At 33.9% G+C, this 27,459-nt stretch overlaps 1 protein-coding gene across 1 annotated transcript in view; it reads left to right on the plus strand.

Moving 5' to 3' along the window:
• ASCC3 (activating signal cointegrator 1 complex subunit 3) overlaps positions 1 to 27,459 on the plus strand; it is a 332,797-nt gene that overhangs the window by 40,726 nt on the left and 264,612 nt on the right. Inside the window, exon 5 of the mRNA NM_001206118.2 lies at positions 22,786 to 22,906. Coding sequence (NP_001193047.1) covers positions 22,786 to 22,906 — 121 coding nt within the window. The remainder of the gene's footprint in view (positions 1 to 22,785; positions 22,907 to 27,459) is intronic.

Below are 27,459 nucleotides of genomic sequence, written 5' to 3' on the forward strand. Positions count from 1 at the left end.
AAAAATTTAAGCAATAGGAGAAATAGGTATTCGAGGACTAAACCCCTGGTAGTTAGATATTATACTCATTAACTGTAGTTTCAAAGTAAGTTAACATGCTGTTAATTCTTTGATCAGTCTTGTTTACCTTTAATGTTTTACACTTAACTTACCAGATATGGTCTACATTCATAAGTGGTTCTCTCTGACATTGTGAAAAGTAACATTCTTTTAAAAATTGTGATATAAAGAAAATTTTACTATTTGCTTGTTATAATTGAATACATAGCAATTTTGCTGTGATTATTGTAAACTGAAACTTACAAACATCAAACTCATGGAAATTTGTCTGAGTGAGCCATAAAACTATTCTTTTTATTTTAGAGTATCTAGAGTGAAGTTTGCATTTCTTAGTTTTTCACCACAATTCTTAAGTATATAACTGAAACTGGTTATTGGAAGAACATATTCTTCTCAAGATTGTTTTCATAATGTACCTAACTGCAGGGTCAGAGTGAATTCATGCTTTCATCCATTCATCATATGTTGTAGCACTAGGTGCTACTTACTGAACATAAAAGGATGCATAGGACAGCAACCTTGCTCTTGGGGAATTTGTTGTTTAGTCAGAGGAGGCATGCCAATAAGTAAGTGCTCCCAGATACCTAGGTATGATGATACTGTATACAAAGAAAAGTGGGGCATAAAAGAGTCAGTCATACATTTCGTAGGGGAGTTAGAATGGTAGGAAAAGTATTCATAGAGGAGTGTAAGCATGAGCCAAACCTTAAAATACAACAAGATTTAATTTCTTCAAATGGATCAGAAAGGTAAGGAACATATTTTAAGTGTGAGAAAAAGCAAGGTGTGTTTTGAGGACTGTAGTCTCTACAGTGAAGATGTAAGATATGCAGAGTGGGTACAGTCAGAGACAAGGATGAGCAGGGAGGTAAGGGCCAAATAAGGTAAAGCCTTATACACTTTGTTCAGGTATATTGTAAGCCACTCTAAAACCTGTAGATACACCCTGCTTGATCTTGTTTAATGATTTTCAACCAGGATTTTATGGACAGTTTAACATGTAAGTGAATATTTCACGTATTAGATTAAAAGCTGTTAGAGACCTTAAGCACTGAAAATGTTAAATGCTGAGGCATTTCTTCTCCCCTCCCATAGACTTTTTTTAAAAATTAAAAGCATGCTACAGCAAATATAAGAAAGTCTAATAAAATTTTATTTTATTTTTACCATTGTGGCTGAATTGATGTCTTTTTCAAACATCAAATTCTTAAAAAAAAAAAGTTTTTCTCATTTTTTGGTACCCCTGTTTTGCTGGTACTTGAAGGAAATGTTTGGTGGCCTCATGGATTATTGCTCACTGGAGATACGTGTTTTATAGAGGTGCTGGGAAATTTGTCCAAGGTTGCAGGATAAATAGTGAATCCAGGGTTTAAACTCAGACAACCGTGACTCCAGTGTGTGCTTTCTTTGCAAAGAAATAGTTCTGTACATTTCCTTAGGTTTGATGCTTTGAAACATCAAGCAGTTTAAGTATGGTTAGGATTCTTTGGCCTTTAGTCTAATTTACAATTTCTTCAGAAACAATATCTGTTCCTTAAACAGAATTCCAGATATGGAATTGGCTGAAATAAGAGAAAGGAAGAAATATTGAGAACTTGTTAAAGATGAGTTTTAAAATTTCTGTGGGGAATTGCATTTAAAGTAATTCTGTGTTTCTTTGAGTGTTGAACTAATAAAACAGCCAACTTAGGTTTCTGAGTACAATCTTCTTTTCCTTTCCTACTTTGCATCTTTAAGTTTAAACTCTGACTCCCGGTAATTTATTTGTTAAGGCCATAGTTACTATGATTAAGCCTAAGAATTTGATTGGGCTAGACTCTCTATTCTTTACACTCTTTGAGACTTACTTACTTGTAAAAATACTTTTTAAAGTTAGTACATTTTAACTACCCAGAAGAAGATAAGATATAAACATTTCAGATTATTTTCTTAATCAGGACTCATCCCTGGTTGGTACGGACATCTTCTTGGCTGCTGCTTTTCTGTAACCAGAATTGTAGCAATAGGTTTGGTCCTAATAGGATCACATAGTCAGTGAACTTTCAACAGAAACTTTTCCCCAAGAAAGTAGTAGTTTTAATAACAGCAAACCTCCCATGTTTTGAATGCCTGTTATATATAGAGTTAGACCAAGCTGTCTCACTTGATATAACCCGTTTCTTCATAGTTCTGCAAGGTAAGGATGGTATACTATGTATAAAGATAACAAACAAAATAACCCCCCCAAACCCGTGTCCCAGTTTGTTTCCTAAAGTCACAAAGCAAGACACTGGTAGGTATTCTGGGCCTTTTGTTTTAATCACCAGCACAAGCCTGCTGTTCCTCTCTGGTATATCACTGAATTCTTTGAAGAGAAGGACACTTACTTAAAAGGCTCTGAAGGAAATTCTGTCTTTGTGCACTTACCTATTGTTGACGGTGGGCAGGTTATTAAACTCTTGTGAACCTTTGTTTCACAATGTCTCTGTAAGGATTTGTGAGAGACTATATACGTAGTACCTACCTAGCATAATGTTTCACAAACTGTAGGTTCCCGAATGTTAGATTCTTGCCTTCCACATTAATAAGGATTATATATTTCCATGTATGCAAAGTTTTATTAGAGTGGATACCTTACAGATCAGTATATAAATTTTATCTATGCCTTGTTATATATAGATGTTTCAAGTAGTTAATTAAATGATGCTTAGAGGATAGTTCTTAATTCAGAGAATTATTATTTTTACTGCTTTTTTTTTCTCTTTTGCTTTTATAAGTCTCACTATTCTAAAAGTCTTGAATTCAGTTTTTGTAGTGAGTTCTGATTTTAAAATCTTTGGTAAAATAGAAAAGAAATTAATAGAAAATTACTTGAAAATATTGGAAATGGAGTATACATATCTCTTGGTATTATTTCAGGATTAAATGCTATTTGCAGAGTTATTAATATTGATGTAAATATTGATAAGTTATGTTTAACAAGTTCTTAGGAAAAGTGAATTTTGAGTTATATTGATATTATCATAGTTTGCAGTTGGGCAGCTGAGGTTCATTCTTTATAGCTTTTCTAATTTTACATTCACTATTAGCATTATCGACTCTATGCAGATGGTGTTATTTAACCCATGAAAGTTCATTTCTGAACCCAGTCCTGTTCCAGATATGTACCTGATCTTAAAAATTAGGACTTATTTGGTTAGAATGTCTTTTGAGGAAAGACTATTTTTTTTAAATACTCATTTGCATTATAAATGATTCGAGCATCCTTTGAAATTTTAATATAGAATAATTAGCATGGCTTAATAAAGTGGCTCCCAAACTTTACATTGTTTAACATTATGGAGGATCTCATAGAGTTTTCTTTATGTTGCTTATCATAATGTTCTACTAGGGTCAGACATGACTGAGCGACTGAACTGAATGGAATATTATGTTAAAAATTGAAACAAAGTTTTTAATATGTTATTAAATACTGTATTTATTAAATAAAAATCATTTAAAATAATACTAAGTCTATTACATTAGTGTAAATAGCTAAATCTATTACATTAATGCCAATAACACTAAATATGTTATATTAATATAAGTAACATTTTTATGAAAAATAACTTTTCTAAAATAGAATATAAAGTATGAAGAATGGGATTGTATGGCATTTTTTCAAGTCTTTTCAGTATCTAGCTTAATATAAGACAACTAGATTCACATATGTGCTTCTGCATGCAGTCTGTTCATATATCACACATTATGTAGCCTCTGAAAACTCCACTCACTTTATACTCATGGGAGGATGAGGATGAAGGAGGCAAATAACATTTGACTGTTATCACAAAATTAATTTTGGTGCATGGACCTCCTGAAAGGGTCTCGGAGATTCTAGACCACACATTGATATATACACTATAGCTTGGCAAGGAGGCTATAGTGATGATTTTGGTGCCTAGAGTAGGAAATTTAAAATATTATCGAGCTGAATGTCTAACATGAATGCTTTATGAAAAGTCTTCATATTATATAAGGATGCCAACATTAATGAGGTTGAAATTAAAATAGTATCTCTTCAACTCTAATGGCCAATTATGTGTTGCTTTTTCTATAGTCATTTCACCAAATAATCAGAAGAGCCCTGCCCCTGCCCCAAGTCTGAGTAGAGAGCTGCCACTGGGTAAAGTTATACTTAGAGAATACTTAGAATCATAGCATTCCCCCAACCCTGCCCCAAAGTATATTATGTGTGTGTCTAGCATTCTATCCAAGTGATGCCCATATAATAAGATCTACTTATTCTAATGAGTTTCTTTTTTTTTTTTAAGATATTTTACCCCTTTCTTGAGTAGCCCTCGTCTAACTTATTTGTTTATTAAACTGACAAACTGCTCATATTACATCTGCCATTTAGTCTTATATCTATACATGGGGAAGTAAAGTTATAGATGTCTCCTCTTTTATATGATTGTGTTTTAGACATGTGATGGCAGTTATATTTTTCTTTTCTTTAGTATTTTTTTTTTTTAAGTGTAAAACTCTCCCAGTTTTCCTGTTAGCATTAATCCATTATCGACACAATTTGGATACAGCTGTTCAGTCCTCTATAGATCTAACACTATTGATGTGTAGAATGCTTTCATCATCTCATCTTCAAAGGTATCAAACTTTCAGTTGCTTTTCCAATCTAAGAACAACTAACCTAACAATCTCATAGGAAAAAGAAGACTATTTTGCCATGATTTTACTTGTGAATTCTGTTCATGTTCTGTTACATTTCCATGTATTGATATTAAGTAATTTTCACAATCCATCTTTTACATCATTTATTTTTTAAATTGGGAACTTTTGCCTTCATCTGGCACTTCTGTTTTCCTTTATTATTCCTCAGAGATAGCAAAGACTCTGGCCTCAAATCTGTAAGTAGTTTTTGAACCTTGGGATATGATTCATCAAGGTCTGAAAACCTGAAGTTATTTATTTGAAGACATTAAGTGATTCCTTACTACTTTCTCCATAAGATAAAGCTCAGTATTTCTCTGTAGGTAGCATTCAGTCTTTATGGTATCTATTCTGCTCTTTCCTGTCTTAAGCTAATGTTTCCTGTAGGAGAAGTGAGAATGGACTTCTCTTATCTTCCTCATGGAGGAACATGTGTCTTGGTTTTATTTCCTTGCTTCAAACTTGGTAAAGAAAGCTCTTTGTTATTTCTCTCATTTTTATGTGCTAAGATATTCTTAGAGATTTAACTTTATAGATACTACAATACTATGTTTTAAAGACATATATGTATAATTATGTTAGTTTTTATTGTGATTTGCTACCATACTTTCTCTCATGTCCCTCTAGGTTGTTTTTTTTTTTTTTAGTTTATGGTTACTGCCTAGCCATAGTGTTTTATAGAATCCAGTTTTTTCCCCTTATTATTTATTTTCAAGACTGTACTGGAAATTCTAGCCTTTTGTGTCATTTCATTTTTTTAATCCACTGTTCTTTACACAACTTTATTTTTCTAATTAAAAAAATGTATCATTGTAGAAAATTTAGAGCACACATATATAACATGTAGAAACAAAATCATCTGCATTCTCAGTATATCTGGTCATGGTCATAGCAACTATTTTGGCATATATATTTTAAAAATATGAATAATTTAAAAATGGATCATATGGTCTATGAATTGCTTTTTTGTTACTTAACACTTCTGTGTGAGACAATAAAACATTTTTATGACAATAAAATCTGCAATACATTATCTATTGTATACATTTTTTAAATTGAAGTATACTTGACTTACAATGTGATATTAGTTTCATGTATATATCATGGTGATTTGGTTAATGTATAATACTTTTTAGTGGCTGCAGAGTATACATTTTTCATCATATCCTAGTTTATTCTGCTACTGAAGATTTAAGTTAAATCTAGCCTTACTCTATGATAAAACTCTTATGCTAAATATTTGCTCACACACATTTTCCCCTTTAATATATTCCTAGTACTTAAAATTTTGCATCCAGAAGTACTGACAGAATTCTTTCCTGGAAGAGTCCACCAGTGTACATTTCTGCCTGTAGTGTATAAGAGTATCCTTGAACTTACATTCTTGGCCGGCCCAGTTTATTAGGGGGAAAATGATATCTCACTGTTTTAATTACATTTTTATTACTACTGAGGTAAAGATTTTTTTCCCCATATATTTATAGGCCACTTACTGCTTTCTTATGAGAATTGCGAATTTTTCATTTGATGAAGTTGAGTTACTTTTTCTTAATTAATAAGATAATTTATAATGAGATTGCAAATGTTTTTGCAGATGTTTTGGGTATATAAATAGGCAAGTCTATTCATCTTTTCATTTACGAATCTTTTCTTTTTTTTGGTGTTCTGCTTAGAAAGGCAGTCCCCAGGACGTGATTGAACCTCTCTTTTATGAATTTTTTTCATTTTAGTCTCACTGGGTTTAGTCAGAATGTTATTTGGGTCAGATGTATCTTTGTATTTAATTTGTAGGTACATATATGAATATATTCATATTATGTGCTCTGAAGTGATATAGCCATTTTCTCCCAAGGTTCTTGTTACTTCCACATTGTCTGCCACTTCAGATTATTCATTCCTACTTTTACTTTATAAGGGATAAAATTTTTATGAGGAAAATTCATGTTCTACTTTATCTGAATGTAAAAATTAGGAAAGGTCGAGACAGTTGAAGTGTTTTACCTGCTGTAACAGGTCTCTTAAGTTTTACAGTCTGTATTGGGAAAGCACTAGGTATATATATATATATATTTTATTTTGGTTGGATGTTGCTTTTATCTTCTTTATGGTTCAAATTGTTAGAACAATGGGCTGAAATGGCATGATAAAACAGATAAATATAAGTTCATATACTTGTAACAAGGAACACTGTTAATTTTAGACAGGAAGGTCTAGTTCAGCAGCAGCATTTGAATAAACTAAATTCAGTGGGAGTTAGCCATGGGACCTGTGAATTCAAGTGTTTAAGAGAGAATGGAAAAAAAAAGAGAGAGAGAGAGAGAATGGGCTTTAGGGCAGACACATGTATGAATCCTAGCTCTCCTGCTGATAACTGACTTTGGCCAAGTCACTTCTCCAAGGTGCAGCTTTTGTAATTGTTATGTGGAGAAAGTGATAGGCTTACCATATAGGTTGCTGTGAAGATACGATGTAAAGCACTTGAAGCACTTAAAATAGTGCCTAGCAGATGCTAAGTATTCCATATGTATTATTTTTGTAAGCAGTCTTATGTAGCTAGCTAACAAGACAATTTTAATATTAAAAAAGTACAATCTTATACATGGGTAATGACAGTTCAGCTCTTTTTTGTGCTCTTTAGGCCGCACCTGGCCACCATAGTTTTTTTAAGGGAGTTACAGTCCTACAAAGGCATAGAGAAGAGAGTGATGAGGTCAGTGAAGGAAGTAGAATTAATGTTTTGTGATGAACACTTGAAAAACTTCTAACTGTTTATTCTTTTTGAGAGAAATCTATGGTGGGATAGGAGGATGGGCATAATATTTGAAGATCTGTACATGGAAGAAGGATGCCCAAAATTTTAACTAGTGCTCTGGGTGGAAGGTACATGAAGACAGATCTCAGCTCAGGCAAACATTTTCTGAATCCTTTAAATATAAGGTGCTCTTTTGGCAAATAATGAGATATTTATTGGAAAGATAGACATGTATACTCAATGATTAGTTTGTTGAAATTTGTTGAGGGTTGAATTATATGACTTTTAAGATACCTTTCATCCCCAAAAGTTCTCAAGGTCTTGTGTCATCTTGTTGTAGATATGGAGGAAAAGATATTATTAATATGTTAAACTCAAATGAGGACTTAAAAATACTTACTTGCTTCCAATTTGTGGCAATAACATATTTCAGACTATTTTGCCCTTAGTTGGAATGATTGTTCAAAGAGTAAGACATTTTGCCAAATTTCATGCATTTAGTTTTATTCTTCTCTGTTTGGTACTGTTCATTCACTCATTCATTCATTCTCTACTGTGCGTCAAGTACTCTTTGGTTTTGGGAGACAAAAAGGTAAGGTAACAGAGTTCAGTCATCCCATTCCCATTATCTTGCTTTCTTAAGTCTCTTCCTCTTGGAACTTTCACACATATACTTAAAAGGAGAATGGGCAAGAAAATTATGTTTGATATAATGAATGTTGTTATGACTAATTTGGAAGAGCATGTGGATTTTCTAAACATATATTGAGAAATATCTGTAATGTATTGATACAGAAAAGTAATATATGAGAATAAAGAATAAATTTCTGTGTTTTAAAAGTATTTGAGATGAATAAAAAAGCATTCTGAATAATGTTTTAGTTGTCAGTTTATAGGCGTAAATAAGTATGGCTATTAGATTTAGAAATTGCTGTAAGCATTTATTTAAATATTTAAAATTTCATATTTGTTCAGCTTTATATATATATGAATAATATGGTCCACTCATACATGCATATGATGGCTATAAATTTGTTTTCACTAAGGCATTTAAAAATCAGCGTAATTTCTTTTTAATAATTAGTATACTATAAATTTGCCATGTGCATGCAATTGTAAAGTAAACTTTTAAATATACAATGATACTTAACTTTAACCTTAACTTATACATCTAATTAATTATAGTATGTGAGGAATAAATAGATTTACATTCCAAGTAGTTTTAATTAAGTTGTAAGTGACCTTGGTTTTAGCTTTGTTAAGTTGTTATGATAGATTAAGTACCTGTAAATAATGAGTAAGTTTTTCTGAAAATGTAATTTATCTAATTCTCTGCAATGCAGCAACAATTTGCATAGCACATTTTTCTTGAGAGAAAAATAAATGTTAAATAAATACTGTCCTAATTTTCATGGTCATTTTCTTTTGTTGTTTAAGACTTTATTTTGGAATGTATGAATATTTAATAATTTTTTATGCCACAAATCAAACTAAGAATAATTTACAGTGTTATAAATAACATGCTCTGCTTTATATAATTATTCTGATACTGAGTTCCACATGGACTGTTAATTCAAACTTTTCGGAATTACTCAGTTAGCGTTTTATTTTATCATACTATATTATTCTTTGTTTTCAGTATGCACATCTTTTTCATTTCATGTATAAATCTAACTAAAGTTGCTTATTGTCTCAAAGGAAGACATTCCCTAAATTGAGTATCATTTTTCTCTGGATACCACATTATCTATAGTGTATGGTGTATGCTGTTTATTATATACAGTAGAGGTGTAGGTACAACTCTTACATTTTAAAATTTTATAACTAAAAATGGAAATATATGGATTTGCCTTAGTTTAATTTATGAAAATCAGAATGCCTCCTCTTTGTCATGGGGCTTTATTGGATAGTCACATGATATTCCAGTCCTCCTACTATGCTTAGAATGCCAACCTGAGCAGATAATTTGTAAATTACCCTGTTTTAATACTAGTGTGTTAGTTGCTCAGTCATGTCTGACTCCTATGGACTGTAGCCTGCCAGGCTCCTCTGTCCATGGAATTCTCCAGGCAAGGATACTGAAGTGGGTCGCCATTCTCTTCTCCAGGGAATCGTCCTGACCCAGGGATCAATTCCAGGTTTCCTACATTGCAGGTGCATTCTTTACCATCTGAGCCACTAGGGAAGCCCATTTTAATACTAATGCCTAAGGTTATTCTGACTTCATAAAGTAAACTTCTGGAGGTTTCTTTATTTTTTAAAAAGGTTTCTTAAAGCAATTATTTCTTTCATGAAAGTTTGACACTAGTATGCTAATAAACTTATCTCACCTGGTGTCTTTTGTAGTTAGCAATTCATATTTTCCAGTTGTTGGTTTATTCAGATTTTCCATTTCTTCTTAAATCATTTGACAATTATATTTTTCTATGAAATTAGCCATTTCATTAGTCACATATTCAAGCTTTTTGCTCTAAAGTTACTCATGAATGTCTTCTAATTAAAAAAAAATTTTTTACACCAACTTTTAGTTATGTTGCCCCAGTCTTTTTATCTGTACTTTCAAATTTTTGATACAAGACTGTTTGCTTTCAAAGAATCACATTTTAATTTTGCTGGTCTTTATTTTTTCTCACATAAGTTTTGGCTTTTATTCATATAGCGGGTATCCGTTTTAAATAATAAGACATCTGGTAGTTTCCCATCTTTAGATACAAAGGGTTTGAGACAAGCCTGATTGTCCTTCTAGTTACATCCAGTTATAACAGATATAATTGTTTCACAGTGGAAATGGGTTTCTTCTTTGAAATTTTTAACCTGTTTATAACTACTTGTTTTTAAATGCTATCGATAATAATCATGATAGCATTTGAAATACTCTAAAAATATAAAATGACATCAAGGACATTTATTGTATCTGCAAAATAAAATAGATCCCAATGAGAATATTAAAAGATATGTATACTTTACGACCTGGTAACTATTGCGGTTTGAAAATGACCTCATATTGACCATTAATTCCCTCTTTTCATTACTCATTTTCTTCACAAAGATTTGTTAAGCATCTTTTTTTTTTTTATATGTAAGGCATTTTACTAGGTAGTTTTTACTTAAACCACAAGTGTATGGTCCTTTAACTTTATAAATATTTATCAGCAGTAGGAGAATCACCTTGATTGATAGAGCTTTAAAATTTATTTTTCCTTGAATCAGTTATCATTTTTTAAATTAATAAACTTCTTAAATAGCAGCATTGTTTACAGAAAAATTGAGCAAAAAGGATAGAATGTTTCAATATACCTTCTTTTGTTTTGTTTCATAAATCCTTTTAATAGAAAACAACTGCTTTATTATCTCCTGGAACTTTAGTGCTTACTTGAAAGTCTGTATCACATTGTTCTGTATTACCTTCTTCTGAGTAAACTTAAGTTCCTGTGTCGATTTTGTTGACTGTCATTTTTAGTTTAAGATTTGTTCATATGTTTTAAAATTTTAATTCTTACGCTGATGTTGATTTGTAGGATCTTCCCTCCACATTCCCCCTCCTCCCCATCCTAGATTGCTGTAGAAGGTGTGGCCCCACGTCTCATTTTGATGGTAGTTCTTTTCAGGCCCTTCTCATGAACATGGGAGCTCTGTGCCCATGCTCTGGCTTCACCTAAGTCCCCTGGCTCTGCTTCCCACATTGTTTGCAGCATTTTTCATCTAGATTATCTCACAGGAGCCAGGCTCCTGGCCTTGCTGTCCGAAACTGGAGCTCAATTGTCACTTTTACTGTACTCAGTGCTTCCCTTTTTTTTGCTCTATTTATGGCCAAGAGAGATGTTTTTCTTCTTTTTAAGGTTGAGGTATCTTTTAGGTTTTTCTCTTTTTCTGTCTTACCAGAGAAGGTGCATTCAAGTGTGAATTTTGTGCCATACCTTCTTTTTCATCTTAATTGCTAATACTTGTTATCAGAAGGTAGCCTCCTTCCTGTGTTAAGGGTAAAAGGGAGTTTTTTTTTTTTTTTTTCAAAATAATTTTAAGAAGAAATTTAAATGTAAAATATATTGTATTTTTTAAAAAAGAGAAATGACTGTGGTTATCCTTTAAGATCATTATTTTTTATTGTGACAAACTGTTTAAGGGTTTTTTTATTTATAAACATTCTACAATTTGAAAATAGTAGACTAAATTCAGTATATGGAAAGTCAGTTGTACTGTCAGAATCCATGACCAATAAACACTTCTTCTTCAGCTGTTCTTTCTACTTAGGGTTAAAATGGAAATCTTAAGTTTGCTTAAGACAATGGAAAATTAATCACGATGGTTTTGTTGTTTTAATAAGAATAACTAATACTTGTAGCCTTTACAAGTATTTTGATAATTTTAACAAAAAATTCCCAGTAACTCATTGTTCAGTTCAGTTCAGTTCAGTCGCTCAGTCGTGTCTGACTCTTTGCGACCCCATGGATCGCAGCACGCCAGGCCTCCCTGTCCATCACCAACTCCTGGAGTTCACTCAGACTCAGGTCCATCGAGTCAGTGATGCCATCCAGCCATCTTATCCTCTGTCGTCTCCTTCTCCTCCTGCCCCCAATCCCTCCCAGCATCAGAGTCTTTTCCAGTGAGTCAGCTCTTTGCATGAGGTGGCCAAAGTACTGGAGTTTCAGCTTCAGCATCATTCCTTCCAAAGAAATCCCAGGGCTGATCTTCAGAATGGACTGGTTGGATCTCCTTGGAGTCCAAGGGACTCTCAAGAGTCTTCTCCAACACCACAGTTCAAAAGCATCAATTCTTCGGCGCTCAGCCTTCTTCACAGTCCAACTCATTGTTACTTACTTTATTATTTTTGTTGTTGTTTAGTGGTTAAGTCACTGAGTTGTGTCTGACTCTTTGCAACCCCATGGACTGTAACCCACCAGGCTCCTCTGTTCATGGGATTTCCCAGGCAAGAATACTGGAGTGGGTTGCCATTTCCTTCTGCAGGGACATTATTATTTAGCTTTATTTTGTTATTTTAAAATAATTTATTTATCTACTTTTGGCTGTGCTGTGTCTTCGTTGCTGTGGGGGCTTTTCTCTAGTTGCTGGGAGCGGGGTTAGCTCTTCGTTGCAGTGCACGGGTTTCTCGTTTTGGTGAGTTCTCTTGTTGCAGAGCACAGGCTTTAGGGCTCTGTGGCTTCAGTAATTGTGGCATGTGGGCTCTAGACCTCAAGCTCAATAGCTGTGGTACATGAGCTTAGTTGCTTCTAGGCCTGTGGGATCTTCCTGGACCAGGGATCGAATCTGTGTCTCCTGCATCGGCAGGTAGATTCTTTACCGCTGAGCCACCAAGGAAGCCCTATTTTGCTCCTATTAACCCTGTGTCTTGTTTATATGGGTATTTGGTTCTCATAACTTTATTGCTTATGCATTTTATATATTAACTAATACCCAGAAAAAGTGATGTGTTCTGTAATATTCCTGGGGACTCAATTTCTGTGTAGAGAATATGCTACTGCTACTGCTAAGTCACTTCAGTCATGTCTGACTCTGTGAGACCCCATAGACGGCAGCCCACCAGGCTCCCCCATCTGTGGGATTCTCCAGGCAAGAACACTGGCGTGGGTTGCCATTTCCTTCTCCAATGCATGAAAGTGAAAAGTGAAAGTGAAGTCGCTTAGTCGTGTCTGACTCTAGTGACCCCATGGACTGCAGCCTACCAGGCTCCACCGTCCATGGGATTTTCTAGGCAAAAGTACTGGAGTGGGGTGCCATTGCCTTCTCCAGTAGAGAGTATAGTGTCTTACAAATCCTCCAGATAGAAAGTACACCTAATAAATGCTGTGATTTTCCTTGTCTCTGCCAGTAAGGAAAGAGGCTGAACATTATTCCCTGTGTATTACCATGAAACATAATAAATAAGTCTCATACCAACATTGAATGTATATTTGAGGAGTTACATGTATTACTTTGTGAAAATGTTAAATTGCTTTTGATATACAATTAAATAAGCTTACTTGGAGAGTAATACTTTATTCCCATGCTCCATTTTGTAAATCTAGTCATTTAAATGCTCAAGCAAATTTTTAATTTCTGTTTGCAAGCTGCTGTTCCTTTCTCTAACTAGCTTAGTTCAAAGTGCCATCATGGCTCTTCTGTTAATATTTAGAATACAATGTATTTTCCACACTTTCTGCATCTCTATACCTCTCCAGTTAGATATTAGGATAATGGATTTACTTATTAACTCAAATGATTAAATTGTTACACATTCATTGCCATTGGAACTGATAATTATAATGTTAAAGGTACTGAAATAGTTTTTCAGTGGTCAGATTTTTTAGAAAATGCTGTGTTAGCCTGATTCCTTTGTGGTTACACTGTATTTGATTGTAAAAAAAGTTTTTCATTTGAAAAATAAGATTTGGTAGAGGAAAAAAGTTTATTCCTTGGTCCTTGTACTATTAGTTATCAGCTGATTTGTTAACATGATAAGGGATTTTTTGGTTTATATAATTTCTTGTGTTCATTCCAAATAATGGCAATTTGTGAAAATCTATTTTATTTATTGTTAGTGATGCTTTGTACCCTTAATGGAAAAAAAGTTAAAAAACAATTGTTAAACCAGAATCTTGTTTGTATTATCTAAAAATAAAACTTCATCTGATTAAGTAATATATGTTTATTATTGTAGAAAATTTGGAAAAGACAAAAATGAAAAATGTGCAATTTAGTGATATTTTTTCAGCATTTCTCTCAGTAGGACTTGCTTGCATATTTTTATGGATGAGATAATTTGTGTAAAAAAAACAGAATTTAATGAAATAAAAAAGACAGTTGTCAAAAGCAAACTAGATATCCTTCAGTAGGGAAATAGATGAATAAACTGTGGTATATCCATATGATGGAATAATATTCAGTGATAAAAGAAAATGAGCCTGCAAGCCATGAAAAAACTTAAGAACTTTAAATGATTATTGCTAAGTGAAAGAAGTCAATCAGAAAAGGGTGTGCACTGTATGATTCCAACTATGTGACATTCTGGAAAAGGCAAAACTCTGGAGACAGTCAAAAGATAAGTGGTTACCAGGGTCTGGAGAGAAAGAATAAAGGGATGAATTGGTGGCACACAGGGGATTTTTAGGGCAGTGAACTCTTCTGTTATGATAATATAATGATGGATACATGTAGGCATCATACATTTGCCAAAACTTGTAGAATATACAAAAGTAAATAAACTCTATGTAAAACTATGAGTTTTAAAGAAAATCTAATTTGGTAGTCATTGTGATACAACTAGACAGATAAATTTTTCTGTATAAAAATATTCTATCTATATCTCAGCAGAGTGTTTTATAATAGAATCAAAATATCTTCTAGCCTAGTGCTGTCTTTTTGTGATGATTAAAGTATTCTGTTTACTCTTTAATGCAGTAGCCACTTGCCTTATCACTAGCCTCGTCTCTTGACATGTAGTTAATGTGACTGAGGAGTATTAAAAAGGATGCCGTTTTGAAGAGTATTTAACTTTATTATTGATATTAAAATTCTTTCTAGTCAGAGCAGTGCAATTGAATATACCTCAGTATCAGTGTTATTGACTCTTCATTTAGCACTTTGTGATGTTTTGAGGTTCTGGTTCTATGTTCAGTTCAATTCAGTACTTTATCTTGAGAACAGTGGAGGGCAATTGAAAATTTGTTGTCAAGGGATGGACAGAAGGCAGTGAACGTTGATCAGATCTACATTTCATAAAATCGTCATTGTTCTGTGCTCTGTGTCATTTGGATAGATGTGCAAAAACCATTTAGGAAACCTTTTGAGTGGTATAGGCAGTAACTGGGAGTTTAAGACAGACTAGGACAAAGGCTTGAAATCTGTTTAGTAATTGAGAGAACTTGAGAGTGGATTGAATGACAGGGTTAGAGTTGGGTGTGATGGGGTAAAGAGGTGGTAAGGATGCATTTTAGCTTTTGACTTGTGTAACTAGAAGGATGGCAGTGCCATTCATGGAAATAAAGAGCAAGTATAAAACAGTGAAATATGTGGAAAACTGAGAGATAGTTTTGGGCATATGTGGAATTGTGGGAGGTCTTAAGACTTCCAAGTGGGAGATGACAACTGGGCAATTAGATACATGAAATTCAGCATAGAGATCTGGGAAGGATGTGTAAATGTACGAGTTATCACTATATGCGTGCTAATGGGAGTTGAAGGCTCGTATGTGAGCAGTTAAGGAAAGAACAAGTAGTGGAAGTAAGAGAAAGCCTGGGATTAAACCTTAAGGAGCTCCAATGTGTAATAGTCAAAGTGAACCTGAAGAGAAGATAGGAATATAACAGTCAGAGTGATAGGATACATATCAAAAGAATGGTGTGTCAAGGATATCAAAGGAAAAGTGTGTTTCAAGAAGGATAAGGAATGATATATGGAGGAAGGTCAAGGAAGATGGACCCAGAATAATATTCATTGTCTTTGTCAAATCTATGAATGAGGATCCTTCAAACAGAATGGATAATAATAGATAAGAGATCTGCATAGATATATATCTTGCATAGATATATCTTATTTTTACTTTCTTTTTCTTGTTCTACTCTTTTTTTGTCTGTTTGAAAATGTATAGATTAAAATTGAACTCAGCCGTCTAAATATGATTCAATTAATGTAGTATCCTTTGAGATGCTAAGTGGGATTTTTGTGATACAATATTGCAATTTTCCCCTAGCCTTCATTGCATTTTAAAAAATCCATATTGAGTCAGTAAATAACCAACCTCTCCAGCTACAGTCCATGGGGTTGCACAGTTGGACACCACTGAGCAACTAACACATACACACACACACACACACACACACACACACACACTATCTTTTCTGGATTTTTCTTAGGAATTTATTTGTGGGATAATATTTCTTAATCCTGTACACAGGAGCTTTTTTTTCTATTTGAATTTTTATTGTTGTTGATTTTACATGTGGTTTCTATAATTGTGGGGTTTTATATTTACCTCTATTACTTTTCCTTTGGTCTGGCAGATTATATCAGACTATTTAGAAAATTTCAAAATTTTGATTCTATCATGAACCATATTAATACTTGAAGTAAATTTGATTTAATATGTCTTCTAGTTTATATATCATAAAATTTTGAACAAGACAAAGCCATGGTCAATCTTCTTTTTTTAATTTTCTTTTTTTTTACCATTAAACTTGTAAATTTTGTATTGGTGTATAGCCAGTTAACATGTTGTGATAGTTTCAGGTGTACAGCAAAGGGACTCAGTCATACATGTACATATATCCATTCTCCCCCAAATTCCCTCCCATCCAGGCTTTCAAAGAACATTGAGCAGAGTTTCCCTGTGCTATGCCATATGTTCTTGTTGGTTATCTATTTTTTAAGATTTATTTATTTATTTAATTTTTGGGCTGTGGTGCTTTGTTGTTTTGCAAGGGCTTTTTTAGTTGGCCGTGCCTTCTCTTGTCGCAAAGCATGGGCTCTAGAGTGTGGGTTCAGTAGTTGCGGCTCCCAGGCTGTAGAGCACGGGCTCCATAGTTGTAGTGCAAAGACTTAGGCAAGTGGGATCTTCTTGGACCAGGGATCAAACCCATGTCCCTTGCATTACAAGGAAGATTCTTATGCACTGGACCACCAGGGAAGCCAGGTTATCCATTTTGAATATAGCAGTGTGTACCTGTCTATCACCATGGCCAGTTTTTGAAGAACAGCTTTAGAGGGTAGTCTCCATATTGTGGTTAATTCCATAATCCACTTAACTGTATTGTTGTGCCTCATTCACATGAATGTATTATGCCCAATGTGCATCACTAGCTGTTTTTCAGAATGCCCATTGACTATTTGATAGGGAGAATCAGTTCAGTTCAGTCACTCAGTCTTGTCCAGATCTTTGCGACCCCATGGACTGCAGCACTCCAGGCTTCCCTGTCCTTCACCAGCTCCCGGAAGTGGCTCAAACTCATGTCCACCAAGATGGTGATCCATCCAAGCATCTCATCCTCTGTCATCCCTTTCTCCTCCTGCCTTCAACCTTTCCCAGCATCAGAGTCTTTTCCAATGAGTCATTTCTTCACAGGAAGAAGGGAGACTGATTGGTCTTTATTTTGAAAGTGATTTTTTGGGAACTTCAGATAGACTTATTTTTGACTTTTAATGAATTCCTTAATATTGACTAGATGGCAGCAGAATGGAACTGACAAACCTTTTAAAAACCTGAGTTTTATTTGCTTTAAAGCTGTTTTAGTGATTAAATACTTTGTCTAACATTTTTTGACTAACCTAAGAAATAGGCTTCAAACAGGACATTAACATGACCAGAACCTTTCACTTGGAAATAATGTTTTGCATGAAAATCTTTGAGTAAACCCATAAGGCAAGTATGTTTATCATGTTTATTCTGAGGTTTCACAAACCCTCAGCGTATCTCTGCATACCCTAGTTCTTGAACAGATTTATAGTTCTTATTTAGCCCCATGATAACTTTTTTTCTTACCAGTTTTCCTAAGATTTGTAGTATAATTTTCCGTGGTATATTATTTAAAGGTTTTCATTACTTTATGTTTTGCTTTTATGATAATATAATGTTTCTGATTTATTTGATACTGTGTTGGGGATATAGCATCCACTATAGCTTTGTTCCTGTTGGAATAAAAATGATATAAGTCAGAATACAGTGGAAGGTGGGGATTGCCTTTCCTGAGAGATTCACAAACTACATTCATCTGTTAAAAGTGTAAGAAACAAAGAAGTAATGCTGCTTTAAAGTTAGTCTGTACATGTTCTGAAATTTATTTTTGACTTTTCAGGAATGTAGTCTGTTGGTTAATTTTTCTTATTGTTTCCATTATTTTAGTCTAATGAGGAGGTACTTTAAATTAATCATCTAATTTAATAAAAAAAGGAATTATGATAACAGTGAGATCTCTGAGCACCTTTATCTGTTGATAAATTATTTAATAGATAATGTTGGCTTTAGCAGAATCTACCATGAATAGGATATTACCTGTCTGTTCCTATTGTGTCTGTTCCTTTAAATCTCATATCCTTAACTTACAGCCAGAGTAAAGTTTTACTTAAAGCCAAGTAAAACTTGTCTTTTTATTGTTTGAGAGCTGTATTTTTTTTTTTTTAAACTCTGTAGTTGATGCCTTCTTCTCTACCCATAGCTAACTTTTCCTACCTGCCCCCCCTTTTTTTTTTACAATTTGATAGCTTCTGGAACTTGTTTGCAATCATCCAGACAGCTGTACCTTTATAAACAGCTAGTCTCAGTGCCAGATTAGTTTGTAGTGCAAATCTTGAATGAGAACTGCACCTGCTCTCAGTGTAGATGAAAATGGCAAATGTTAGGAAAAGCAGAATTTGGGATTGCTTTAAATCTGATGGCAGCTGATCTCAGAATTCTGCTGGGGATTCTTCATTGTGGGTTAGGGAAGTCCTGCTATTCAGAGCAAAACCGCTTTCTTGTCTTTTTGCTAGATCTACAGATATGTTGTTTTTAAGAAATATTAATAACATGTTCTATGTGCTATGATTTTGTACCTGAGATATTTTGTCTAGAAGTTATCTTCCAATTACACTGGTGGTTTCCTAAAATTATGTTAGACTAAAAATTTCTGAATCTAATTTTTCATATGTCAACATTATATTTCAAATTAAATAACCTTGAGTAGCTGGGAATATATGTCAGGGTAACTGCTCCAGTATATCACATTCTTATGGGGAAATGGTTTCAATTTAAGAATTAACACAGTCTTTGAAAGTTGGTAGGATATAAAGACATTTCATGGTGTATGTAGAGAGCATTTCCTGATACAGTTGGTTTGGAGTGTCGGGGGAAATTAGCTCTGTAGGTATGTGTTACATTTATGTTTTTTGAATTTCTTGTTTTTTAATACCACCCTTACCTTAAGCATGAGGCTGGCTTGTGTCTAACAGCCATTCAAAACCTACTTAACATGCTTATCAGGAGATTTATATTTAATCTTTATCCTTAATATTTCCAACCCTAAGCAGTTTATTGGTTACTTTAAGTATTATAAGTCATTTTGGTTCATAATTTAAAAAAATAGCTTCATCGATAAATAGTACACATACCATACAATTCTCTCACTTAAAGTATATAAATCAGTAATTTTTAGTATATTCATAGGTAAGTACAACCATCACCATGGTCAACTTTAAAGCATTTACAAAACTTCAAAAAGAAATCCTGAACCTTTAGCTATTTATTTTCTCTACTCCCTCCTGACCCCGCCCCCTTGCCCCAACCCCCAAGCCCTGAACAACCACTAGCTTACTTTCTGTCTCTAGAGATTCCCCTATTTAAGACATAACATATTAATGGAATCATATATGACCTTTTATGACTAGCTTATTTTACTTAGCAAAGTGTTTTGAAGGTTTATCCATGTTGTATACTACTTCATTCCTTTTTATGCCTTAGTATTTTCTGTTGTGTGAGTATACTGCTTTTTGTTTATCTATGCATGAGTTGATGGACATTTGGGTTATTCCTACCTTTTGGCTATGTTAATAGCCCTATTCATGTGCAAGTTTTTGTTTGGATAAGTTTTAAATTCTTTTGGGTATATACCTAGGGATGGAATTGCTGAGTTGTATTGTAATTCTATGTTTAACTTACTGAGGAATCAGAAAGCTGTTTTTCACAATGGTTACACAACTTTGTATTCCTACAAAGTATGAGAATCCTAGTTTTCTCTACATCCTTGCCAACACATTATTTTCCATTAAAAAATTCTTCTTTCCAGTGGGTCTTCTTTGCATTTCTTTAGTGACTAATGATGTTGAGTATCTTTTCATGTGCTTATTGGTCATTTGTCAATTTTCCTTGGATAAATTCAGATCCTTGGCTCATTTTTTCATTGGTTACCTTTTTATTAGTAGTAAGAACTGTTTATGTATTCTGGATACAAGTCCTTTCACAGATATATGATTGGCAAATATTTTATCCCATCCTGTGAGTTGTTTAATTCACTTTCTTGATGGTGTCCTTGAAGCAGATGTTTCTTATTTTTATGAAGTCCAGATTATCTGTGTTTTCTTGTGTTAATCATGCTTTTGGTGTCATGTATAAGAATCCCTTACCAAATCTGAACCCATTAAGATTTACTTCAATAAAGAGTTCATAAGTTTGTATGTTAAATGTAGATAACTGACCCATTTCTCTTTAATTTTCGTGTGTAGTATAAGGGTCCAACTTCAATTTATTTCATATGGGGCTAGCCAGTTGTCCCATCGTTTGTTGAAAAGACTGATCTTTCCTCACTGAATGGTCTTGATGTGCTTTTTTAAAACCTCACTTATTTATTAGTTCTAATACTATTTTAGTATGTTCTTTAGTATTTTCCACATAGAGAAAATTTAGTATTTTCTATTTTCCAACTATTTCTGCAAATAGAAGTAGTTATACCTTTTCATTTTCAGTCTGCATGCTATCTGCTTCTTTTTCTTACCTAATTGCCCTGACTTGAACCTCCAATACAATGTTCAATAGAAGTCACAAATGCACACTCTTTTGTCTTGTTTCTGTTCTTAGTGGGAAAGTAAGTGTTTTCCAGTGTTTCACCATTAAGTATGATGTTAACCGTGGGATTTTTATAGATGCCCCTTATCAGGTTATGGAAGTTCCTTTCTAGTCTTAGCTCATTGATTGTTTTTATCACAAAAGGATGTTGGATTTTATCAAATGGTTTTTCTGCATCTGTTGAGCTAACCATGTGATTTTTGCTTTTTATTCTATTGCCATGATATAATATATAAATGATTTTCTTATATTGAACTAACCTGATATTCCTGAAATAAGTCTCACATTGTCATGGTATATACATTTTTCATAAATTGCTGTATTTGATCTGGTCTGCTTGTATTTCCCTGAGGCTTTTGTGTCTGTATTGCTAAGAAATACTCATCTATAGTTTTCTTTTGATGTATTTGTCTGGTTGTGGGGTCAGAGTAGTACTGACCTCATAAAATGAATTGTGAAGTATTCTTCTTCCCTCCTCTGTTTTTTGGAAGTGTTTGTGAGGAATTGGTTTTAACTTTTTAAATGCTTTGTAGAATTCACCATTGAAGCTATCTGGACGTGGATTTTTCTTTGTGGGTAGTTTTTGATTACTAATTCAGCTTTCACTTGTTTTAGATCTATTCAGATTGTCTTGAGTTAGTTTTGGTAGTCTTGAGTTATTTTTGGTATGTCTTTCTAGCAAGTTGTCCATTTCTTCTAGTTCCACCTATAAGGCTTGTTATTGTTATTGCGTGTTGATTTAGTGGCCAGCTGGATTATTTCAGTGCAGACATTTATTTCTCACTCCACAGTGTTTAGTTTCTGGTGGTGCTCCTTGTGGAGACACATCTGTGAGTTTACCTGAAGTCACTCTGGGACAAAGGTAGTGTTAGCCGAACCCTTTTCCCCACTTCTCCTGACTCCACTCAGCCATTCAGTTCAGTTCAGTTCAGTCGCTCAGTCGTGTCCGACTCTTTGCGACCCCATGAATCGCAGCACACCAGGCCTCCCTGTCCATCACCAGCTCCCGGAGTTCACCCATACTAATTACCAGCTGACCATTCTATTGTTTGCAAAAATGCCCTGGACCCTAAATGGTTCCATGAACTAATCCAATAAATCTGTGACCCCTTTGAAGGACTAATTCCAAATGTTAGTGTTGGTGTTTTTTCTCACCCCAAGAGGGGTCCTCTCAATTGTGTCTTTTCTCAGTTCTCTTCTGCAACTTGGTTGTTGAATCTGTGAATCTTCTAATTGTGGTTTACCACAACTCTGCTGTTTTTGAGATAGCTCTTTGGCTTCAACTTCATGGCCTTGGTTATCCCAAGAGAAACCAATTGTAAGAAACTTTTGGTTTGTGATTTAGAGTTTTATATATGAATCATAATTATTTTAACAGTTGGGTCATGCTCTTTAATTATATAGGGCTTCTCTGGTGACTCAGTGATAAAGATCCACCTGCGATGCAGGAGACCAGGGTTTGACCCCTGGGTCGGGAAGATCCCCCCTGGAGAAGGAAATGGAAACTCACTCCAATATCCTTGCCTGGGAAATCCCATGTAATTGTAGATAGCCTTATAAAACTGAAAGCTCCTTAGCAATATGAGGAGTTTTTGGTTTTTTTTTTCTTTCCTAAGTTATTATTTTTTTACAATTCTTTTCTAAATATTTTTTAGGTTCTTCTGTGTTAGTTTAGCTTCATCGCTCTGTTGAATAGATGTTAATAACTTGAAAACGTTAATTTTGAGTTAACAGTTTGTTTTGATTTTCCTCTTCTTATAAGCTGTTTGAGCTGCTGGGACCTGATGGACTTGAACTTATTGAGAAACTCCTCCAGAACAGAGTTACAATTGTGGACAGATTTCTTAATTCTTCAAATGATCATAAGTTGCAGGCTCTTCAAGGTAAGAAAGTAATCAGTGGTAATTTTACTTTAAAGGAAAAACTCATTGTTTAGCAATTTTTTAATACAATTATACTTTTAATATTCTTTGGTTGTTATATAACTTACTGATAACATTCTCAAGTAGATTTTAGATATGGAAGATTATGAAACAATTATCAGTGCCCTAAATAGGGTTTTATGTCAGAGAGTCTATCTATGTTTAAGTATGACAGAAGATCTGAATAGACAAAAAAAGAATTAAAGCAACTACATATAATGCTTAGGGTCAAATAGAGTTACATTTATAACCACATTTTTTATTTTGAAAAATTTCAGACCTTAGTAATGGTGCAAGGATAGTATAATAACTACTCACATACTCTTCATGTAGATTCACCAGTCATTAACATTTTGCTTCCATACCCACCCCTTATCTTTCTCACACACTCACACAAACACACACAAACACACATGTGCAGGTGTATGCATACATGAACTCATACATGTTCACAGTTAAAATTTTTGCTAAACAATATGAAGTTGCACACATCATAATATTTTAGATATAAAATCTTCAACATACAAATTCTCCTACTTAACCTGTAGTACAATTATCATAGCCAGTAAGTTGAACATTTGTATAGTCATGTATTACATATATTTGAAGACCCCCAGAAGAATTAGAGTTGTCAAGGAAGCTAAAATTATTTATTAAAAAAAAAAAAAAAAGCCTGACTTAACTATGAGACAACTGATGCCAAACTCAGGTTTTAGGTGGTAAGTATTGATAGGAAAACTGTTTCTTACCTTTACCAAATTTCTTTGCCAGCCTTGTAAATAGTTTGGAAGTTTTAAAAAAGTGCATGAGCATAAGAAATTAGATGCCCCTCTTCAGAGCAGTCAATATTTACCCTTTGTTTAAGTAAGTGATATCACTTTTTTCTTACATTTATGAGTGTGGCACTGAAAAGAAATTACAAAACCAGCCTTGATTTAAATCCAAAATTTCTTAAGGGTTTTTTATCCTACACTTTGATTACTGGTAATTGCCTTGGAGTTGCTTTGAGATTTCTAGAAACTTTGAAAAGTGTTTTGGTTCTTTAAGTATATTGAATACTTATAAACAACCTTGCTCTAAAAGGACTCTCACCTGTTAAACCGTGATTAAGCAGACATTGCAATAAGCCATCAGAACTGAGTGTTTAAAGTGGGTATCTGCCAGAAGAAAAGGAATGAATTTAAATATCTAGTCTTGCAATGTAATTTCAGAGAATTTGGTGCTCATTTTTTCAGTCTTTAAAGTGCTGATTCTTACTGATCCCACCTTTCATTAGTTCTAATTTATTAACAGAAGTTCAAAATATGTTCAGCATATGTATTTTTTTAAGAAAGCTGTAGGTAATGAGTGAATGTTGTTTTTCCATTTCATTATGGTCATTTTTGTATAACACAAACTTTATTCTACTAGGATAACTTTTAAGAAGCAGCACACTTTTTAACCTAAAACCACATATTAAATTTGAATTATTAAAAATTTTTTGAGCCTTCAGTTTGCCCTGAAATATTTTCTACTCTTCCCAATTGGCATTTACTCTTTTTGTCTATGCTAGGTTGTTATTCATGTTGCTATTAGTGAAGAATATAATTATAACCATCAACAATTTGGGACATTTAAACAGACTAATTTCTTCTAAGGACTGTGGTGAAAGAAACTGACAATGAGCATATATTAAAGATTTTTTAAATAGAGTTTTTGTATAATTGCATTAAAAATGATTCTCCTTAATTTCTTTTTGTGAGGAGTGGGGGAAGGAAATACTCTTGAAGAAAAGAATCATTGGACTTGTTACTTTATCTCTGTTCTCATCCATTTATGTATTTTGATATAATTTTGTATTAATGATCTTTCAAAATTCTCTTAAAACTACCTAATTGTTCCATTCTTTATTAAGTTACCTTAGTAAGAGAGTCACATCCTATTCTTTTCTCTCTTCCACAAAATCATGGTCTTAGATAGCAGTCTGATGGCCCAGATGGTAAAGAATCTGCCTGTAATGCAGGAGACACGGATTCGATCCCTGGGTTGGGAAGATCCCGAATGGCCACCCACTCCAGTATTCTTGCCTGGAGACTCCCATGGACAGAGGAGCCTGGTGGGCTATAGCCCATGGGATTGCAAAGAATCAGACACGACTGAGTGACTTTTCACTTTCAGAGAGCAGTAGCCTTTTGCCATTTAGTGTTTTCTATCTTTTATACTGCTTTTCTTTGAATCTTTATGTATGTATGTATGTGTATATATACACACACACACACACACACACACACACACCCTACTTTATCTCTGTTCTTATAACCAGGAAATATAAGGTAGGCTAGAAGTGAGTGAGAATAATGTACTAACTGCTAAGTTGATAGTTATAAATTGAATTCTGTTTTGGGGGCTGTTGTGACGAATGTTTAGTATAGGGTATATCATAAAAAAAAGATTAAGTTAGCTTATGCTGTCAAATGACACTATTTTGAGTAGTTATAGAAAACTTTGTCATAGTAGCGTTTTAAAAGGATACAAGCTCTACATGTTCGTCAGTAAAGTTCTGTATTAGAGTTGCTGTTAAGCTTATTCATTTCATTTCTGCTTGTCAGTCTCTACAGTTAGCTGAACTCATCAAAGAGAATAATACACTTAAGCATTTGTGCTTAATAACTTGATTTTAAAAGTCACTTATTATGTTCAATCTTATGGGATTTCAGTATATTCTGACTGAGGCCTTTTAAAGCTATTAATATGATAAATATAGTTCCTTCTTATAATTTTGACTTTCTTATTTTGATGATCACAGATGTGTCCAATAGTATTTTGTACCTGTCACATTTGTTTAAAATATTAATGATGTTAGCATAAAATATAATATGTCACCTGAAGACCCCTTCAAAAGCAGAGACATCACTTTGCCGACAAAGGTCCATACAGTCAAAGCTATGGTTTTTCCAGTAGTCATGTATGGATGTGAGAGTTGTACCACAAAGACTGAGCACTGAAGAACCGATGCTTTCTAACTATGGTGTTGTAAAAGACCCTTGTGAGTCCCTAGGACTGCAAGGAGATCAAACCTGTCAATCCTAAAGGAAATCAACCCTGCATGTTCATTGAAAGAACTGATGCTGAAGCTCCAATACTTTGGCCTCCTGATGCGATGACCAACTCATTGGAAAAGACCCTGATGCCGGGAAAGATTGAAGGTGGGAGAAGGGGATGGCAGAAGATGAGATGATCAGATAGCATCACTGACTCAATGGATGTGAATTTGAGCAGACTCCAGGAAATAGTGGAGGACAGAGGAGCCTGGCCTGCTGCAATCCATGGGATTGCAAAGAATCAGACACAACTTAGTGACTGAACAACACCCAAAGAATTTAGTTTCACGTACACAACCTTTAACATTCATTTATAGTAATAAGTTTATGGCATTATTCATATGTTTTAAAAAATCTGCTTAATATCTCTGTTCTTGAGCATGTGACTTTGCAAATAGGTTACTTTTTTTTTCATATTTCAGAGTACATTTGAAAAGTGGCAGTATGCTGCTTTCTTTCTCTAACACTAGAGTTTCTTGGTTATAAATTCAATCATTATAATAGATAAATAAGATTTACTTACAAAGCAAAATATGTAAGACTTAGAAAAATACTTTTCTCAGAACCATAAAATGTAGTTCCAATATAGGTAAGATTATATCTTATTTCATAATTTTCAGATGTAACTTTTATTTCTCACTTTCCTTTTTGAGACTGATGGTGCCCTTATACACAGGGGTTATTTCATGTGGTTGAGAGTTAAAATGACTTATTCAAAATCATGTAATGAGATAATGACACATGCCTGAGAATTGTGAATAGAGTGAATTAGAAAGCTAATTTCCCCCTCCTGATGCTATGTTTAAATCCTTCCTTGTTTTGTATTAGGTCTTGGAACTTGATAAAATAACTTGCACTGTGCATCTTCAGAGTGTGGACCAATTTCATTCTTCATTGTTTTTCTAGCCTAGCAGCAGTGCCCGGGGCCTAGTAGGTCCTTAAAACAGTAAGCTTGTATTGACTTGGATTGCCTTCAGTGACATTCCTGTCAGTTTCTTTAGGGCTGCAGTGAGCCAAGATACTATTTCTTAGAAAGATTTAATTAAACACAGAAGGTAATCCTGTTAGAACATTTTTCCTGAATATTGAGTTGACCAACCCCAGGTTTAATTCTCCCTTGTGAACACTGAGCTTTGATTGACCTGATTCCTCTTAAGTGGTTCTAGACTTCTTCCATTTTTTAAAGAAGCTGTATTTTCCAAATCAAAACTACAAGGAGGTATCACCTTACACCAGTCAAAATGACCGTCATTTACCAGTTGACAAATAATAAATGCTGAAAAGGGAACCCTCCTACCTTGTTGGTGGAAATATAAACTGGTGTAGCTACTATGGAGTACTGTATGGAGGTTCCTTAAAAAGCTACAAATAGGGAATTCCCTGGCAGTTCAGTGGTTAGGTGCTTCTACTTCAGGGGGCACAAGTTTGATCCCT

Source organism: Bos taurus, chromosome 9 (assembly GCF_002263795.3).
Source record: "Bos taurus isolate L1 Dominette 01449 registration number 42190680 breed Hereford chromosome 9, ARS-UCD2.0, whole genome shotgun sequence".
In the NCBI taxonomy this organism is placed as follows: Eukaryota; Metazoa; Chordata; class Mammalia; order Artiodactyla; family Bovidae; genus Bos; species Bos taurus.